This window comes from Oncorhynchus nerka, linkage group LG17 (assembly GCF_034236695.1).
Source record: "Oncorhynchus nerka isolate Pitt River linkage group LG17, Oner_Uvic_2.0, whole genome shotgun sequence".
Classification (NCBI taxonomy): Eukaryota; Metazoa; Chordata; class Actinopteri; order Salmoniformes; family Salmonidae; genus Oncorhynchus; species Oncorhynchus nerka.
Window position 1 is genome coordinate 47448577 of NC_088412.1, and position 21154 is coordinate 47469730.

The following is a 21154-nucleotide window of genomic DNA, read 5'->3' on the forward strand; positions in this document are numbered from 1 at the left end:
ACCTTTAGCTGTCTGGACCTTTAGCTGTCGGGACCTTTAGCTGTCTGGACCTTTAGCTGTCTGGACCTTTAGCTGTCTGGACCTTTAGCTGTCGGGACGAGGGGTCCAGAAAAGTTTAATCCCAGCCAATCCGTTTTAACTTTAGTAGTACACTTAAGAAGATTAGCTACCTTACCATTTCCCCCCTGTTAGCTAGTGATAGTGATGCATCGGCATCTCCTGGACACATTTACCCACCAGATTCAGTATCTTGAAAACACCACTGAAACCCATATTACATTTTTTGACCAAAGTTTAGAAGAAACTGAACATAATTCATGATGGTTTTTATTTGGAGTCAAAGATAATAGTTTCAGTCTAGTTTAATTTTTTTTAAAGGATTGTTCATTATTTCATTTCAGTTTACTAGATCGTGTTTTTGTTTTTGTTTACTATAATAACCTTGGTGTGTGGCGTACGAGCGTGTGTGTGTGTACGCAAGAAAGTAAAACAAAGAACATGTGAGTGAACCAATGTTTGCTTTTGTTTCTGTGTGTTTTCTATGTGTGTGTGTGTGTGTGTGTGTGTGTGTCCATGTCAGTTCGTGTGTGTGTGGTAGACTCTGCAGGGTTCTAGCCTATAGTTATAAGTGCTCTCTCTCTCTCTCGCTCTCAGACAGAACCCATGATGTAAGCGTAGCCTAGGCAAACACAGTCAGTTTAACGGAAAAGCCCTTCCTGTAATTAGCCATTATAAACTACTACTACAGATGTGCCCCTTTCACAGTGTGGTGTTAGTTTGGATGTTCAGAAAGGCCTGAACATCCACACTGTTTATCCAAATAGCAACCACACTCACTGGGACTAGCTGCCTTCCCATTCTGTGATGGACTCAGCCTCCCACCATGCACACACGGGATACGTTCCAAATAGCACCCTATCCATTACATAGTGCACTACTTTTGACTAGAGCCTATACGGGAATAGGGTGCCATTTGGAACGCCACACAGACAGCAACCGCCTTCAGAGAAAAGCAGATGATGGGGGTTAGTGGACTTTGGAAGAGACGTCTTCTACCAAGCATTTTTGTTTGAATGTTTTGGACCGGGCTTTTTAACCTACAGCCTTTTGGAGCAGAGTTTCTGGGCGAGGGATGTTGGTTGAGGTCTTTTGGACGGGCCAGGGTTGTAATTTGTCGCCGGGTCAGGATATAGAGCAGGACTCGGAGGAAGCAGGGTTGCCTACTCTTCCTTGTCATTTAGCCATCTCAGTGCGGCCACGTTGTCCCCGGCGACACACACACACACCATGGCTCTGGATACACTCCCGACGACACACTCGAACCTCAGCCAAAGGAATCCTCTATTTCTCTCTCTCTTGCACTCTTTCTGAGTGTGTGTGTGTGTGTATCCACATTCTCAAGGGGGAAGTTGTACATTAGACTAAAGCAGTATGGAAAAGCCTTTATTCATCTCATAAATGTAATGCTATTGTATTTCCCATTGAAACCCATCTTGGAGCAGAGCCCAGTTTTTGTGTGTCTGTGTGTGTGTGTGTGAGAGAGAGAGAGAGAGAGAGAGAGAGAGAGAGAGAGAGAGAGAGAGAGAGAGAGCATGTGTGTGTGTGTGTGAGAGAGAGAGAGAGAGAGAGAGAGAGAGCGAGCATGTGTGTGTGTGTGTCAACTTCTGGATAGCCCATTCTGAGTCAATAAATGGGGGGGGGGTTAAAGGTCAGGGTAGAGAGGTGACCTTGGCCTCTGAGACACTTAACACTCTCCTCAGAAAGTGACCCATTGACCCCTGACTCACACCCCGCCACGCTCGGCCACTCACCCCAGCCCAGACACCGATAGGGTTACCCTCGGTTGTTGTGTGTGTATGTATGTGTGTGCGTGATTGTGGAATTGAATGAGTTAGCATTACCACACTCAGCCATAATGATCTAAGGGTGGTTAATGTGGTTTGAAGCAGGAGGATGGAGAGAGGGAGCTTATTGTGAGAATGTGATAATAGTTATGTCATACGCCCTTCTATGGTCTCCAACTGGCTTGGCTTCAGTCACATGACTAAATGAGCTCATAGTGGGAAAATGGCCTTGTTTCTGTGTGTGTGAAAATGGCCGTGTGTGTGTGTGTGTATGTGTGTGTCCTATCTTTGTGAGTGTGGCCCATGTGTGTGGACACTGATGGAAACAATGAAGTTGCTAATGCCTACTTGGACATTAACCTTCACAGATGCACTCTGACACACACACACACACACACACATGCTTGTTATAGTTTCCCCACTCTTCATGTGTTTCGTATTAAAGCCCATGATGATATCCTTTTCCCATAAACAGGAATAAAGCCCAACAGCCGACTCTTTATATTTTATACAGTTCACATCTCTTCTCTGGGAAGGACTGAGACATCAAGCTGTATCAGCTGACACTGGACACTTAGATAAATGTTGTTAGAGCAGGACTGAAACTCTTCTCTCTGTTCCACTTAGAGCTGCTGGCACAATTACCGTAGTACTGTGTAACCAACATTTATGGATAAAAACGTCCTGAAATTATTTTTGGGGTGTTTGTGTGTGTGGAACGAACAGCTGACTAAAGACAGGACACCCGAGCATTCTTGAGGTTGAGTCCGTTTATGCATGGAATCTTAACAACAAACTTTGTTGCTCCTCTCTGAAACGAGCAAGGTGTTGTAGCAAACAAGTCGACGGTCGCCTAGGCAACGCCATCCTCCCTGCAGCACACATAGGGTGCGTTTGTAAATTCGCTCTGGCTATCTACTCCGATTTCAGAGCACTCTAGCCTGAGTGTACCAGAGGGCAGAGTAACTGATGAATTTATGAACGCTCAACACCGGTTGAATATGGTGTGTCAATAAACATTGGCAAAAAGGCATCATTAAATTGCTTCCAGCAGCACAGTTACATTCACCAAAATGTCCTTGAGTGGCCTAGCCAGTGCTCGGAGTTGAACCCGATCGAACATCTCTGGAGAGACCTGAAAATAGCTGTGCAGCGATGCTCCCCATACAACCTTGAGAGGATCTGCAGAGAAGAATGGGAGAAACTCCCCAAATACAGATGTGCCAAGCTTGTAGCGTCATACCCAAAGAAGACTTGAGGCTGTAAACGCTGCCAAAGGTGCTTCAACAAAGTACTGTGTAAAGGGTCTGAATACTTATGTAAATGTGATATTTCAGATTTGAATTGTTGATCAATTTGCCCAAAATTCTAAAAAAAAACGAAACAGTTTTTGCTTTGTCATGGGGAGATGTGTTTTTCGTACATTTTACAATACGGCTGCAACGAAACAAAATGTGGGCCTGAATACATTCCGGATGTGTCTCGCTGTATCCCTCTCAATACGAGACTCATCAATGAGAGTTGAGTGATACAGAATAAACACTGCAATTCAGCTGACAAAATGCATTTCGTAATTGGCTCCAGGCTGTCAGTCCATCTGTGCGTCTGCCTGTCTGTGCGACAGCTGACGATGGGCCTACGCAGATTTGAAGACACTAGTGGGTCTGTCGTTACAAAGTTGTTTTGATGCTGCTAGCTTGAGTTTCTGAATGAAATGGGACTGAGAATATTTTCCTAGTGCAACACTTGCTAGTTGGACCATATTTCAGACTTCTTAGCACGATCAGCATGCTGGACACTGCTGGGCGCGCTGTCTACTGGTGAAGCAAGCTAGCTAGCTAATTTAGCAGGCTAGCAAACAGATAGATCCACACATGATTGCTTGCAAATAGTCTACCAGTGGGTGATTAGCCTACAGCCAAATAACTCTCATGCACTTGCAAACTTTGCTGGAGTTGCTAGTCCGCTAATTGTTTTCCTCTTGGATGTGCAAATTGTTGATGGCAATGTATTCAACCATATATTTGCTGAGGGTCACTTTTGCAGGCAACAGCTTGCTCTGCAAACACTTGCACTGCAGTAGACAGCCTATATTGTTGACCTTGCCTATGTAGAATTAGAATGAACTGCTATTACGGTGACCACGGTCATTTGGCAGGTCAGCCATCCAACATTCCATGACTGTCACAGCCCAAGTTCCGCTGGGAAGAGATGTGCAGAGAGAGAGAGAGAGAGAAGTGTTTGTGCCACATGCTTATGAAGTGTAATGCATGCTATGCTGACCTCTAGTGGCCATTCTGTGAACTGTAATGTACATTCATTCCCTCTTATCTATTTCTCTCTCCCACTTTATACCTCTCTCTCTCTCTCCCTCTCTCTCTAACAGGGATGATTTTGATGAAGAGGGGTTTTGCCAGCCGTACAGGGGCGTAGCTTGTTCTCGCTTCATAGGGAACCGCAGCATCTTCGTCGACTCCCTGCAGATGCAGGGCGAGATCGAGACCCAGATCACAGGTACGCTATCTGCCTCCCTGTGTGTGTGTGTGTGTGCATTTCCCGTATCCGTCTGTCCCATGTGGGTGTATTGTGAGTGAAATCAGTGTACAGGGATAAGGGTCATGGTCCAGATTTGATCCTTCGTGTAAACCAACCAGACACTCATCCTCCCCAGCTCCAATCTGACCCAGGTTGAGTCAGTGTCAGCTAGGATGATGAGAGGATATCTGATAGAAGGATAAGAGTTCAGGATGCTAACGTCACAGTATGGTACACACGCAGTCTACGCTTTGCTTCTGGGTATCGCAAGTATAGTTCATCAGACATGTCTGAACATCGCTCTGTGTGTGTGTGTGTGTGTGTGTGTGTGTGTGTGTGTGTGTGTGTGTGTGTGAGATTGAGAGAGCATTCATACGTGTGTGTGTGTGTGTGTGTGTGTGTGTGTGTGTGTGTGTGTGTGAGAGATTGAGAGGGCATTCATACGTGTGTGTGTGTGTGTGTGTGTGTGTGTGTGTGTGTGTGTGTGTGTGTGTGTGTGTGTGTGTGTGTGTGCGCGCGCGCGTACGTGCGTGCTGGCTCTGTTTATTTTCCTGGTGACATTATGTGTCCGTTCATAGTGGAGTGTATCGGAGCTGCCTGCCACTGTCTGTGGTGGTCAGTCTCAACCCAGAGACGATGTGGAGTATGTAGCTGCTATACTTTTCCTGTAAACCACAGTCTGCACAGGCCCCTGTAAATACAGACAGACAGGCTGCTGTCCTAAACTGCGATTGCACTCTAGAGCAAATATACACACTACAGGACCAGACATGAACTGTGAGTTATTCGTGTCCGACTGGACGGGGAAAATGTCCCCCAAAAGTTTGGATGTAGGCAATCCCCGCAAAGGTTACGACTGTCCCATATGACACTTGATTTGGATCGTACTTGATCTCAGTCATACTTGATCTCGGTCATACTTGATCTCGGTCATACTTGATCTCGGTCATACTTGATCTCGATCACACTTGATCTCGGTGGAGAAATACAAGTTTGATAAATTGCTATCGGGCTATAGCTATAGATGTATGTATACCTAAACTTCAGACTTCTTATGCCCTTCCCCACCCAGCCGCCTTCACCATGATCGGAACGTCCAGCCACCTGTCGGACCGCTGCTCCCAGTTCGCCATCCCGTCTCTGTGCCACTTTGCCTTCCCGACATGTGACCGCAGCTCTGGGACAGACAAGCCCAGGGACCTGTGTAAGGTAATTGTCTATGTAGCTTCGTCACACTGACTGAAGACAGTCAGTGTGACACAATATAAAGCTGGATATATTTCGACTTGCATTGACAAGTGGACACAATATACCATTTAGTAAGTGAGAAATATCTCTATTTAGGTTAGTAGTAGTGGTCACCTTCTGGAGTGGCCTAGCATGTGTCACGACGTTGTGTTGCTTCTACTGCAATCTTTGTGTCAGTCTCAAACCCTCTCCCCCTTCTCTCCCTGTCCGCAAGGATGAATGCGAGATCCTGGAGAATGACCTGTGTAAGACCGAGTACATCATCGCCCGATCCAACCCCATCATCCTGAAGAGACTGAAGCTGCCGAACTGTGAGGACCTGGCAGCACACGACAGCCCAGAGGCTGCGATCTGTATGAGGATAGGAATCCCCATGGCCGAGCCCATCAACAAGAGTAAGACATTCTATATTGTAAACTTCTAGTATCAATAGTCTGTACGTGGCCCATAAAGGAGAGTCTCTGTTGTTATCTTTAATCCGCTTTTATAGCTAACCCATTGGCATCCACATACTGTCGTCCACTACCAACAGTATTGCTAGGCAACTGCAAATCCTAATCAAACATACTGTACAGTATCAGCAACAATAAACAACAACGACAACAAAAATATCCTTGGTCTAACACACACACACTTGTTTTGTGTCCCCCGTACTTCAACCAGACCACAAGTGTTTCAACAGCAGTGGTTCAGCCTACCGTGGGACGGTCAGTAAGACCAAGTCAGGTCGTCAGTGCCAGCCCTGGAACTCCCAGTACCCTCACAGCCACACCTACCTGGCGTTGCGCTACCCAGAGCTCAGCGGAGGCCACTCTTACTGCCGTAACCCCGGCAACACGCAGGAGGGACCATGGTGTTTCACCCTGGACGAGGGAGTCCGTATGGAGCTGTGCGACATCCCCGTCTGCGGTGAGACATACGGCGACATAGGGCGTTATAAACTGCTGTTTGCTGTTTGGTTATTATTGGGAGCCAATGCTGCAGCCTATCAAAAAGACACATTAGTTGTTATTTTTAAAATCTTTGTATGTTATGGGTGTTTTAACACTAAATCGCAGCGCCACATTGTTATTTGCAGTGTACAGTGTGCTGTTTGGGTTAGAAAGAGAAGCGCCGGGGCAGTAAACATAGAGTTGGAACATTAACATTGTTATCTATGTCCCACGAAGATTATAAGGAGAACCGTGGGGGCAGTAACATGGAGATTCTTTACATCCTGGTCCCGAGCGTAGCCATCCCTCTGGCCATCGCCCTCTTCTTCTTCATCTGTGTGTGTCGTAACAACCAGAAGGCTGCCCGACCCCCGGCGCCCCGACAGCCCAAACCTGTCAGAGGACAGAATGTAGAGATGTCCATGCTCACCAACTACAAACCCAAGGTACAACATTTAGCTGGCACCATCTCTAGTCCCATACTCCTCTTATGGTCCTCTCAGTCCACACACACACACAGCTCACACTATGTGCACACTCCAAAACAGAACACACACAGCTCACACTATGTGCACACTCCAAAACAGAACACACACGGCATGTGCACACTCACTCTCACACTCTTCCTCTCTCTCTCTCTCTCCCTCTCGCTCTCTCTCTCTGTCTCTCTCTCTCTCTGTCTCTCTCTCTCTCCCTCTCTCTCTCTCTGTCTCTCACTCACTCACTCACTCACTCACTCACAAACAGAATGTTCTCGGTCCCCCACACACACTGGTCCCAGTGGGCCTGAACTCTGTTGGCCCAGCCAGAGACCCAGAGACCCCCACTCAAGTCTCTCTCTCCTGGTGGTGATAGGGCTAGGGTTAGAGGAGTCAGGGCCATGACACCTACATATCTCGGCTAAATAGGTTTTATGGGTAAAGGCCTGCTGAGTGGCACCCTGTTTACAGCACTACATGTGAGTGGGAGAATGTCACTAAGACTCAATGTTGGAGGTGTAGAACGAGTGAAAAGCAAGGAATCCAGTCTATGAGGCAGAGTTATGTGTTGTGGATGTTAAAGTGAGGCAGAGTGGGTAGGATCTCTCTCTCTCTCATCCTCTAGTGGTCAATGACATCCTTTCCTCCCTCCTGCTCTTCTTCCCATTTTTGTGATAGCAAATTGGTAGTTACAGTCTTGTCCCATCGCTGCAACTTCCCTACAGACGAGAGAGAGCGAGAGAGATGCATCCTCGGAAACATGACCCTGCCAAGCCGCACGGCTTGCAGGCGTCCAGCCCGCCACAGCGAGTTGCTAGAGCGCGACGGGACAAGGAAATCCCGGCCGGCCAAACCCTCCCCTAATCCGGACAACGCTGGGTCAATTGTGCGCCGCCTCATGGGTCTCCCGGTCCACGGCCGAGTGTGATACAGCCTGGGATCGAACCCGGGTCTGTAGTGACGCCTCAAGCACTGCAATGCAGTTTCTTAGACCTCTGCGCCACTCGGGAGGCCCTCTTCTTTGTTTTAGGGAGTTTGTATTCGTTTTTGTAAGCAGCGCTGGTGGAGTCAGTTTACCGTCCGTATCTCAGATCAGGTTAGTAGAGCCTCTTCCAGTGGAGACAACGTATGTGGAGACAATCTCCCCAAGCCCAGATCCAGGAACCAGTCACCCCACCACAGCATCACCCCAGCATCACTGCACTAGCATTATTGTTTCTGCTGCCTCCCTGCATTCCTCCAACTACACGGCAGCAGCAACAGCCCCCATACTGCTGACACACACACACACAAACACACACACAGCCCTCTCACCCCAGCATGCTCCGGCCCAGCCCAGTTCAAAGACGCAGGGTTCGGGCCAGTGTTTTGACTCCCTCTGAAGTATGCTATTATGACTCCCGAAGACAAACAGTGCAGAAGTATGGAAAAGCTCTATGGTGTGTGTGTGTGTGCGTGTGTGTCTCACCAACAGCACGCATGCGTAAACATCCTCGTGTGGAGGGGAAGCTGGTTGGATGTTGACGACGATGACTTTTCCTGATACGGCAGATATTGTTGTTGTTGGGGGGAGGTGCTCATTGTGGCAGTGGGCTGCTCATTGGACGGCTACACGGAGCAGGCTTTTGCCAAGAAGCTGCTTAAGTACCATCCGCTCGTGGCACGCTCGGACAGCCTGGGGTGGAGGGGCAAGCTGGTGGCGCTGTTAGACGGCAGTCTTGGCCACGTACACAGCCTTGCGGTGCGTGGCCTCCAGATTGTGGGCCTGACAAAAAAACTAGGGCAAAAGCAATTGGCTAGGTACTGCTCTGTTTTCAGCTGTCGTGGGAAGCCTCGCTGTTTGGAGAAGGAAGTGCTTTCTGTACCCTTTACAGTGCAATACAAACAGGGACTTTTGAAATGTTGGGATCCTTTTTTTTGTTGTCAATTTGATTGGTGGATTCAAATGAAGTATTTCATGCGTGTGTGCGTGCGTATTTTTATTGCGTGCGTGCGGACGTGAGTGCACTTTTGTGTGTGTGTGTGTGTGTGTGTGTGTGTGTGTGTTTACCTACGTGTGTGACCCCGTTCATGCCAGAGCCTAAGATCTCTATCAGAGCTCAGCAGGATGAGGAATGTTCAGCTGCAGCTCCTTCTCTCTCTCTTTCTCTCGACTTCTCACTGGGGTTCTTTGTGATGTTTGACAGCAGTATCAGTGTTTTGACAGCTATGTATTGCATACTTCATATTCTTCTTCAGATCATACTACAGTCAGCCCAACATTCTTTCTATGTTCATATCTGTCTCCAACCTGTTCAGCAGATTATCCTGGCTGTGTTATGGTGTAAACTGATGCTGTTCGACATACGTCCACAGTGTTATTGGGCTGGCTCGGTGTATTAGACAGTGCTGTGTTATGGTGTAAACTGATGCTGTTCGACATACGTCCACAGTGTTATTGCCCCGTCCACGCTACAGCTGTGGGCTGGCTCGGTGTATTAGACAGTGCTGTGTTGTGGGCCCCGTCACACACTTCAACTTCAACAAGTGCACGCACACATTCCTGTCCCGAGGCAGACTGTGTTCTTTTGTCACAGTACGAAAAACATCTGCCCCACTGCTCATGTCATCCTCGTCAGTGTCACCGTAAGCCATCGGGCCTTGCTCCAGGGTCACCCGGGGAGTCGTTGTTCGGGACGGTGGCGCAGCGCGGCCCCTGCGTTTTTGCGCTCCAGGGAGGAGCCTGGTTTGTCCGCGGGAGGGAGTAACCCAAACCAAAGACATCTGTCCCCCTTTTCATCATAACAGTAACATCCCCTATTCACCATTCCACTGCTAACCAGCCCCCAAACACTCCTCCCCTTCCCCCCAGCTGACTGTGGCCTCTGTCAGGAATTTAATTTCTTATTTGGGAGTCTCTCATCGCCTCCTCTCTTCACCTTTTATCTCTGTCTGTCCTGACTGAGCTGTGAGCCCCCCTGTAAACCCCCTCCTCCCTGTAAGATCACCTGGACAGCTCAGAGATATGAGACTGTAGGACAGAAGAGGCTATCTGAAGGCTGTTGGGATGACAAGACAATATGAAAGGTTATGGAACATAAAACTTCAAAGACTATGTTGAATTAGAAAGATAAACTGGTGAAGTCCCCTTTACTGTAGTGCATCTGACTCATGACTGAAGATGAACAAGGCTTGGGGTCAATTCCATTTCAATTCCATTCAATCCAGGAAGTACACTGCAATGCCAATTCTCTTCAAGGTTTTTCAATCAGGAAAATGTGGAATTGGAATTTGGTTTACTTTCTGACTTGACTGGAATAGATCTGGAATAGAATCTGACCCTGATTTCCAACATGTGATGTGAAGATTGCTCTACGTGTTGTACAAGTTGAGTAATTGTGGAGTTTGGTCCACACATATTTGTTTGAGAGAGGGGGGATTATCAGTGTTCTGCATTCAAATTCATAACCATGCAACTGGCTGACCCTCTTGGCTTCCCCTCTGTTTCTCATGGTTCAGTCCCCAGCTGGATAGATAATTACACATGTCTGTCATCCCTTAAACCAAACGTTTACCTTCTTCTGTTATTACTGGGCCACTTCATTCCGCTTTAATAATTCTGGAGAAAATTAATTACCGGCAATTTCTCAAATCGGCACTAACCTGTCAGTTTATTGTTGTTTCTGTTGGTAGTGTGTTGCCAGATTCTTGGCTGGACTGTTGGTGCGTTTATGTGTCTGGGGTTTAAGGGATTTATTGACGACTTGAGCTGAAGAAAGGAGATAATGGATACAGTACGAGAATAATCGGTAATTATGATGTCCCTAGGCGATAACACACGTGTGTACGTGCACACACACACACACACACACACAGTTATATCAGGCACTTTGCCTACCTACAATTATAACCAGCAGCAATTGTGAGCTGTTAAGTTTTGATGTCGGTCCGTACAAACCCATACCGAGATAATTATGAGTGTTGAGTATGTTGAGCTGAATTGAAATTTCAGCACTTAAAATTAACATGCTGACCAGACCAGGCATGCGCGTTCGCCATCGCTGTCTGGTGTGGATGGACAAAACGCGCGCGCATGTTGATTTTGTCCATCCACGCCAGACGCGATCAGGACACGCAGGTTGAAATATCAAAACGAACTCTGAGCCAACTGTATTAGTTTGTGGACAGGTCGAAAAACACGTGAAACATGAATGGACATTTAGCTAAATAGCCTGCTGTAACTAACTAATTTGTCCTGATATATAAACATTGGGTTGTTATTCATTTCCTGGATCTTTGTAGAATTTTGACCCATTTTGAATCGCACAATCGTGTGTTCTCTACTCCAACAATAACTCCACAGATAAAATAGGAAACTTCGTTTCTAGTAATCTTTCCTCATTCAGTCTTCTTCTTCGTCTTCTTCTTCTGTGGGCTTTATATGGTGGTTGGCAACCAACTTTAAGGTGCATTACCACGACCAACTGGACTGGAGTGTGGACCTCAGTTCAGCTTTCAATCACCAACGTGGGTATATGCTCCTAAAAACCAATGAGGAGAAGGGAGAGTCGGGACTTGCAGCGCTTCACGCATAAAAAATACCTGGCTATACAGACACTCATTGACGCGCGCGATCAGTTTGGATCAAATGATTGAATAGCATGTATTTATTTTGCACCGCTTCCGCACGTAACACGAGTGGTGTGGTCAGCATGTAACCTCTCTTCACCTTCTCTGTCCCCTCTCTCGCCCCTTCCATTTTTCTCTCTCTCTTTCTTCTCCCTTTCACTCCTTCTCTCTCTTTCTCTCCCTCCATCCTCCCTCACCTCTATCTCTTTCTCCAGAGTAAGACCAAGGAGCTCCCCCTCTCTGCAGTGCGGTTCATGGAGGAGCTAGGTGAATGTGCATTTGGTAAGATCTACAAGGGCCACCTGTACCTGCCTGGTATGGAGCAAGCCCAGCTGGTTGCCATCAAGACCCTGAAGGACTACTCCAGCCCTGGCCAGTGGGGTGAATTCCAACAGGCATGTTAATATTGATGACATTGTATTGTAATGTTCATTGATGCTATCTTTGATTGATTCTTCTTTTTCCTTGGCTAAGATGGCGCCTCGCTCCGAGCCCCGTATTAAACAATGCGGGTTTCAACATTCTTTTTGTATTTTTACGTTTGTTTCGTGCATTACTTTGTACACCCTGGTAGAACTATTGGAACATGAATAGCTGGGTGCTCCCTGTCCACACGACCTTCCCGATTTCCCGGAGAAGGTGGAACAATGGGCTCGGTTTTTTAACAAAGGTAGTTTGAGGTCCGTGCTCCCAAATGATTACCATCACATTGACTGTCCTACTCGCAGAAAATCCACGCTTGACCACCACTACACGTCTTTTAGACACAGGTATAAGGCCGTCTCTCGTCCTCCTTTCGGTAAACCTGACCCTGATGCCATTTTGCTTATCCCTGCCTAAAGAAACAAAGATTCAAGAGGGAAGTTCCGGGGTTCCGGTCTGTACAGCGTTGCTCCGACCAATCAGAATACATTTACATTACATTTAAGTCATTTAGCAGACGCTCTTATCCAGAGCGACTTACAAATTGGTGCATTCATCTTATGACATCCAGTGGAGCAGCCACTTTACAATAGTGCATCTAAATCTTTTAAGAGGGGGAGGGGGTGAGAAGGATTACTTTATCCTATCCTAGGTATTCCTTAAAGAGGTGGGGTTTCAGGTTTCTCCGGAAGGTGGTGATTGACTCCGCTGTCCTGGCGTCGTGAGGGAGTTTGTTCCACCATTGGGGGGCCAGAGCAGCGAACAGTTTTGACTGGGCTGAGCGGGAACTGTACTTCCTCAGTGGTAGGGAGGCGAGCAGGCCAGAGGTGGATGAACGCAGTGCCCTTGTTTGGGTGTAGGGCCTGATCAGAGCCTGGAGGTACTGAGGTGCCGTTCCCCTCACAGCTCCGTAGGCAAGCACCATGGTCTTGTAGCGGTCCAAGACCGTGTTTTGATCACGTGGACTGGGATATGTTTCCCGGGTCGCCCCTGTGGATAACACCAGTGATTATGTCGATTCGGTCACAGGTTTAATTTTTAAAAAATGCATAGATGACGTGATACTGATGGTGACTTTGAAAACTTACCCGAATCAAAAACCGTAGATTGATGGCAGAGGCTTGTAGGGAAACTGAAGGAGGGGTACGCTGCTTATAAACGTGGCAGGGTGACCGGGGACAATAGTATCGTTGAACAGAACCATTACGACCTACTCACACCGATCAACGTGGCGAAACACATGTACAGGGATAAAGTGGAGAAGCAATTCAGTGGGTCGGACACGATGTGGCAGGGGCTCCTGACCATCACGGATTACAGAACGAAAGGGCCCTCACGGTGTTCTACAGGAGCACCATCGAGAGCGTACTGTCTGGCTGCATCACAGCCTGGTGCGGCAACTCCGCCCGCCGTGGACCGCAAGGCGCTACAGAGGGTGGTGCGCTCAGCCAAATGCACCTATGGGCGCACATTGCCTGCCCTCCAGGACACCTGCAGGTAGGCCAAGAAGATCATCGGGGACCCCAGCCACCCGAGCCCCGTTTCCGTCACTCAGATGCAGGCAGTATAGGAGCATCATGGCAAAAATTGTAAGACTGGCCAATAGCTTCTACCCCCGGACCATCAGGCTAGTCTTGCCCCCCCCCCCCACTCACCTACCCCCTACTCTACTGCTGTTTCACATGAAATGTGTCACTGTGTGTTAATAAAGTACCTATCTATCGGTCTGTTTAGGAAGCGTCGGTCATGGCTGAGCTTCACCATCCCAACGTGGTGTGTCTGCTGGGTGTAGTGACCCAGGAACAGCCTGTCTGCATGCTGTTTGAGTTCCTGAACCAAGGGGACCTCCATGAGTTCCTCATCATGCGCTCTCCTCACTCTGACGTGGGCTGTAGTAGCGACGAGGACGGGACCGTCAAGTCCAGCCTGGACCACGGAGACTTCCTGCACCTGGCCTTACAGGTAACTACCATAACTTGCACAAATTGCTCTCCATCCAGGGGCTGTTCCATAGCAGATCCTTTGCCTCGGAACTTGTGTGGAGGTGGTGTGGTGTTGACATAGGCAGGAGATACATTTCTGTTACTCAGAAAATTCTATTCTATTCTAGGTGGCTGCTGGGATGGAGTACCTGGCCAGTCACTTCTTCGTCCATAAGGACCTAGCAGCCCGTAACATCCTGGTGGGAGAACAGCTCCACGTCAAGATATCTGACCTGGGCCTGTCCAGAGAGATCTACACCTCAGACTACTACAGGTATGTATACATCCTAACCCTAGAACTAGCCCTATCTCTGACCTGGGCCTGTCCAGAGAGATCTACACCTCAGACTACTACAGGTATGTACACATCCTAACCCTAGAACTAGCCCTATCTCTGACCTGGGCCTGTCCAGAAAGATCTACACCTCCAACCAGGGTTGGGCAGGTTGCTTTCTAAATGTAATCTGTTACAGTTGGATTACCCAAACCTTTGGATTACCCAAACTCAGTTACGTATTCTGATTGCTTTCAGTTACTTTTAGCTTACTTTCACCTTAAGAGGCATTAGAAGAAGACAAAAATGATGGATTAAAAGCATTTGGTGTGTCATCATAGTAGTCTCTGACTTGTGGTCAGTAGTGCTGAACGACTAGTACTGTTTTAGGTCGGTTCGGTTTCGGTTTGATTATACAAATATAATCATGTTTAAAAAATTTAAAAAATGTAGATCATTTTTTGAAACATTAAATGCATTATGAAATAAAGACAATTTAAAGAGCCCAAAATAGTGAGCATTCGATTCCCAGAACATTGAACATGTTCCATTGTCTCTCTCAGGTCAATATTTGGCAGACATCAATAGAAAAATAGGAAATGACTATGAAATATAAAAATATTTCAGTTTTGTATATTACTTTGTTGATGACTTTATTATTTGTAATTGTTAAAGTCATCATCTCATCTCTGCTCAGGCAGAAGCAGCCTGCCAGACCATCTACTGTTATTTCTGTGCTCCCCATACTTTACCAGTCATCCTATTTAGCTAGGCTAGCCTGCCTAAGTATGTTGCAGAGCTGTCTGATTAAATCATTTGACTAGTTCTTCAAAGTCGATGCTAATTCTATCCCTCTCCTTGTTGTGTTGTTGTGTTTCTTACCTAACGTAAGAGGCATAAGGTGTATCCACCTCTGTCCTCTGTCCGACCCAGTAATGGATTATGGTCATTGTAGTTAATTGCCACGTTTCTGCACTGAACTTGGTTGAATATTTGCTTAGTGAAAACTGCAACTCCCTTCAGCCCAGCGTCGCAACTAGTTCTTGACTTGATTTATCTTGTGAATGATTTGATTTCGCTCTAGAGAAACGTTGAGCTCACCAAAAAAACAAAAACAAAATGGAAGCCAAGTAATTCAACCAAGAATTACTCGCTCAGGTGGAACAAACTTAAATTTGCACCTTTTTGTCAATGCTGAAATGCTCATTGAGAAAACAGAAAGGTGTCATGATGTATTATCTCTTTCAAAAACATATTTTCTGAATTTGAAAGTAATTCAAGGAATAATCATCTAGTTTTTCAAATGTATCTGTAATCTGACTACAATATTTTTGCTGGTAACATATAACTGATTACATTTACAGTTTTCTGTCATCAGATTACATGTAACAGATTACATTTATATGGCTCACTGTCTCCCTAACCCTAGACCTGACCCCCTGACCCCTGACCCCCTGTACACCTCCCACTACTACAGGCATGCCTCTGACTACCACAGCTACTGTATATGGCTCACTGTCTCCCTAACCCTAGACCTGACCCCCTGTACACCTCCCACTACTACAGGCATGCCTCTGACTACCACAGCTACTGTATATGGCTCACTGTCTCCCTAACCCTAGACCTGACCCCCTGTACACCTCCCACTACTACAGGCATGCCTCTGACTACCACAGCTACTGTATATGGCTCACTGTCTCCCTAACCCTAGACCTGACCCCCTGTACACCTCCCACTACTACAGGCATGCCTCTGACTACCACAGCTACTGTATATGGCTCACTGTCTCCCTAACCCTAGACCTGACCCCTGACCCCCTGTACACCTCCCACTACTACAGGCAGGTTTACATTTACATTTGGAAACGTTTAGTCATTTAGCAGACACTCTTATTCAGAGCATCTTACAGTCAGTGCATTCAATGCCTGGGGCTCACTTCCTTGTTTAGTGTACTCACTTGGTTAGTTTGTCATCTGGTTAGTTTGTCATTGCTGTTATGTTTAGTGTACTCACCTGGTTAGTTTGTCATTGCTGTTATATTTAGTGTACTCACCTGGTTAGTTTGTCATTGCTGTTATGTTTAGTGTACTCACCTGGTTAGTTTGTCATTGTTGTTATGTTTAGTGTACTCACCTGGTTAGTTTGTCATTGTTGTTATGTTTAGTGTACTCATCTGGTTAGTTTGTCACCTGGTTAGTTTGTCATTGCTGTTATGTTTAGTGTACTCATCTGGTTAGTTTGTCATCTGGTTAGTTTGTCATTGCTGTTATGTTTAGTGTACTAACCTTGTTAGTTTGTCATTGCTGTTATGTTTAGTGTACTCACCTGGTTAGTTTGTCATTGCTGTTATGTTTAGTGTACTCATCTGGTTAGTTGGTCATTGTTATGTTTAGTGTACTCACCTGGTTAGTTTGTCATCGTTGTTATGTTTAGTGTACTCATCTGGTTAGTTTGTCACCTGGTTAGTTTGTCATTGTTGTTATGTTTAGTGTACTCATCTGGTTAGTTTGTCATTGTTGTTATGTTTAGTGTACTCACCTGGTTAGTTTGTCATTGTTGTTATGTTTAGTGTACTCATCTGGTTAGTTTGTCATTGTTGTTATGTTTAGTGTACTCACCTGGTTAGTTTGTCATTGTTGTTATGTTTAGTGTACTCATCTGGTTAGTTTGTCACCTGGTTAGTTTGTCATTGTTGTTATGTTTAGTGTACTCATCTGGTTAGTTTGTCATTGTTGTTATGTTTAGTGTACTCACCTGGTTAGTTTGTCATTGTTGTTATGTTTAGTGTACTCACCTGGTTAGTTTGTCATTGTTGTTATGTTTAGTGTACTCACCTGGTTAGTTTGTCATTGCTGTTATGTTTAGTGTACTCATCTGGTTAGTTGGTCATTGTTATGTTTAGTGTACTCACCTGGTTAGTTTGTCATTGTTGTTATGTTTAGTGTACTCATCTGGTTAGTTTGTCACCTGGTTAGTTTGTCATTGTTGTTATGTTTAGTGTACTCATCTGGTTAGTTTGTCATTGTTGTTATGTTTAGTGTACTCACCTGGTTAGTTTGTCATTGTTGTTATGTTTAGTGTACTCATCTGGTTAGTTTGTCATTGCTGTTATGTTTAGTGTACTCATCTGGTTAGTTTGTCACCTGGTTAGTTTGTCATTGTTGTTATGTTTAGTGTACTCATCTGGTTAGTTTGTCATTGTTGTTATGTTTAGTGTACTCACCTAATTAGTTTGTCATTGTTGTTATGTTTACTGTACTCATCTGGTTAGTTTGTCATTGCTGTTATGTTTAGTGTACTCATCTGGTTAGTTTGTCACCTGGTTAGTTTGTCATTGTTGTTATGTTTAGTGTACTCACCTGGTTAGTTTGTCATTGCTGTTATGTTTAGTGTACTCACCTGGTTAGTTTGTCATTGCTGTTATGTTTAGTCTGTTTTTATGTTCCCCCTAATTTTGATTAATCTTGTATATAAAGTATATAAAGTAACTTTTGGTATTTACAAGTATTTTTTATTTCTTTATAAATATCTGTATTATTATTATTCCAGGGTCCAGCCCAAGGCTTTACTCCCTATCCGCTGGATGCCTCCAGAGTCCATTGCCTATGGGAAGTTCACGTCGGAGTCAGACATCTGGGCGTTTGGTGTGGTGCTTTGGGAGATCTTCAGCTACGGCCTGCAGCCCTACTACGGCTTCAGCAACCAGGAGGTCATGGAGATGGTGAGGAAACGTCAGCTGCTGCCCTGCCCAGAGGACTGCCCCCCCAGGGTCTTCGGCCTGATGACAGAGTGCTGGCAGGAGGGCCCGACGAGAAGACCACGTTTCAAAGATATCCATGGCCGTCTGAGGGCCTGGGAGGGGCTGTCATCCCACGCTAGTTCTAGTACTCCATCAGGAGGCGGGGGCAACGCCACAACTCAGACCACCTCGTTGAGCGCCAGTCCGGTCAGTAATCTCAGCAACCCGCGCTATGCCGCCGCTGCAGGTTACCTCTACCCGGCCCAGGGGATGCCTGCGCAAGGTCATCCAGGCCACCAGATGGCAGGCTGGACCCCTATGACCCATGGAGCGCCCATGGCCCAGAACCAACACCAACGCTTCATCCCTGTCAACGGGTACCCAATCCCCCCAGGCTACGCTGCCTTCCCTGCGGCCCACTTTCAGACCCAGGGCCCCCCCAGGGTGGTGCAGCACCTCCCCCCGCCCAAGAGCAGATCTCCCAGCAGCGCTAGCGGCTCCACCAGCACCGGTCACGTGACAAGCGTGCCCTCCACGGGGTCCAATCAGGATGCGAACACGCCTCTGCTGTCACACTGCGTGGCAATATCCGCCCTGCCAGGGGGCGGGACCATGCAGGTGTACGGACACATGTCCCAGAAGGCTTTGCAACAGATGGACCCCTCACAGACGTCCGCGCTGCTGGCCGACGCCAACAGACTCATGTATAGTGAATCGGTCATCACTGCAGACCTGTAAATACACTGCATACCTGTACTATATATCACCTGGTTGATTGGATGGTTTTTGTTTAGTTTTTGTTGTAAGAAAGTTATTATAATAATTGTTTCAACTTTCTGCTTTTACTTGTAAATACACGTAAATCCTGAATGAACGAGATGCAAAGATTTATATTCAAAAGAAGTAAAAAGAGACATCAAGCGTGTCCTGCCCCCTACTCTGAAACTCAAACTGCCTTTTTAGTGATGCTACTCCGTTTGCCTGCCTGGACACCGGGATTTCTAAGCTCAGAGTAGGTCATCAATAACACACCTGTCAATATAATGACTCTATCACTCGGACATCATTGTGAATAACCTCCTATTGACGTCAATAAATCTTCCAAGACTCCCGTTGGCTACAATATGTACTGCAGCAGGGTGTGTTGTTGCTTGGACTGGAGGGCCCCTGTACTGAAGCAGGGTGTGTTGTTGCTTGGACTGGAGGGGCCCTGTACTGAAGCAGGGTGTGTTGTTGCTTGGACTGGAGGGGCCCCGTACTGAAGCAGCGGGAGTCCCCGGTTGTGTAGTCAGTAGGGCTTTATATTCAGTTGAGCCTGTGTCAGCACATCTGCCTGGCTGGCATCCCTACAGTGCACCTCTCTCCTCCAGGAGGCTAAGCCCCCCTCTGGGGATATGTGAACTTCAAAGACTTCTGATTTGACTTCAAAGCGGCCTGTGGAGAAGGGACGAGGCCCTACCTACGCAACGCTATGCAATGACATAGCACTCATACCCTCTGCTTCAATCTCCACAGCTATGTGCCTCCACAGATGTGTGCCTCCACAGATATGTGCCTCCACAGATGTGTGCCTGGAGGGCCCCTGTACTCCACAGATGTGTGCCTCCACAGATATGTGCCTCCACAGCTATGTGCCTCCACAGATATGTGCCTCCACAGATGTGTGCCTCCACAGCTATGTGCCTCCACAGATGTGTGCCTCCACAGATGTGTGCCTCCACAGATGTGTGCCTCCACAGCTATGTGCCTCCACTAGACACTCTCTCGTTCTCAATACAGGGTTCTGTCAACTCGTATGCAATGATATACTGTAGCTACTAGGAACAAATCAGAACAGTGTTTAAACCAGCCGTACTTCTCTCGCCAGTCTGTGTCCATGTCTGTCCTCCTCTTTCTTATCATCTCATATCTGGTACATTCAGCTATGCAATATGGCTCTTACATTGGCTATGCAGACTTTGATGGATAATCGTATTGTCTTTTGATGACATATAGAAGTGGGACTAACAAATGTATGCCGATCATTACAACTTCTTTGTCAAAACGATCCATGATATAAAAAAGTATGTTCTACTATAGACTGAATGAATGATATAAGGCTTTTGATAAAATACGGGGGGGTGAATGAGAAATCCTTCCACATTTTAGCACACAGCTCACAGAAGCAGCTACAATACAGTATATTTCACCTCAGTTGAATGTGTTTGTTGCTATGCAACTGTTTAGTTAAAAAGACGCACCCTTTGCCCGTACAGAAAGAGGACAATCGTCGGTTTACCCTTGGTAGCACTTGCCTTCCATGTTAACTTTGGTATAATACACAACTCTGTAATGTTAAGTGCATCCTTATCTTTTATCAAGGTACAACGTCTACTATCCTGACATTTTCTGTGATGTGTCAATTAGTCCGATACTGTCGAGAGGTACAAACCTGCTCTTTGGATGAAGGTTTTTGGTTTGTTTAAATTCCACATATCTTTTATTTTTTTCTAAAACAGGTTTTTACCTTCCTAGGTATCTGGAGTTTTATACAGGTATCTTTTGATAAATGTATATGAATATACGTGCATATATACCAGTTCAAAACCACTTAAACACAAGACTGTGAATCTTGGGACTGGCTATTTTGTGTAGTTAAAAAAAAAAAAAAAATGTTAGATCAGTTTCTTTTCATAAAACAGTCTAAGACAGTCTTTTCATAAAACTTCTTTAGATTGCAGTATTACAGTGTATTCATCAGAAAGGTTTACATGCAGAATATTCTATTGACCAAGAGGCCTTGTCTTTGTATTTGTCAGAAGATATTTGCACAGAAGTTTTGTATGGCAAAATATTATTAAATAATTCAATGTTTTTGTCATATTGGGTTGTATCATTATTCCTGGGAAAGCCTATGTTATTATCTATGCATTGTTACATTTGCAGGGTCTGGATAAGAGTTTGTTGGGTTGATATATATTCCAGAACTGTCTGGTTGAACAGTGTTGTGTTGACTCTATAGGTCCACAAGGGAGCAGCAATGGCTTAATCTGTATCCCCAGCATTGGTAACCATAATGTCCAAAACATATTTGCTTCAAAACCATCTTTG

The 21154-nt window shown here is 46.1% G+C and overlaps 1 protein-coding gene across 1 annotated transcript in view; it reads left to right on the top strand.

The window, feature by feature from the left end:
* Positions 1–20924, top strand: part of LOC115145333 (inactive tyrosine-protein kinase transmembrane receptor ROR1-like) — a 199174-nt gene extending 178250 nt beyond the window's left edge. Inside the window, exons 5-13 of the mRNA XM_029686827.2 lie at positions 4231–4358; positions 5452–5588; positions 5842–6022; positions 6291–6536; positions 6797–7005; positions 11862–12041; positions 13804–14031; positions 14180–14325; positions 17875–20924. Of these exons, the coding sequence (XP_029542687.1) occupies positions 4231–4358; positions 5452–5588; positions 5842–6022; positions 6291–6536; positions 6797–7005; positions 11862–12041; positions 13804–14031; positions 14180–14325; positions 17875–18802 (2383 nt within the window). The 3' untranslated portion in view covers positions 18803–20924. The remainder of the gene's footprint in view (positions 1–4230; positions 4359–5451; positions 5589–5841; positions 6023–6290; positions 6537–6796; positions 7006–11861; positions 12042–13803; positions 14032–14179; positions 14326–17874) is intronic.
* The last annotated feature ends 230 nt before the right edge of the window (positions 20925–21154 follow it).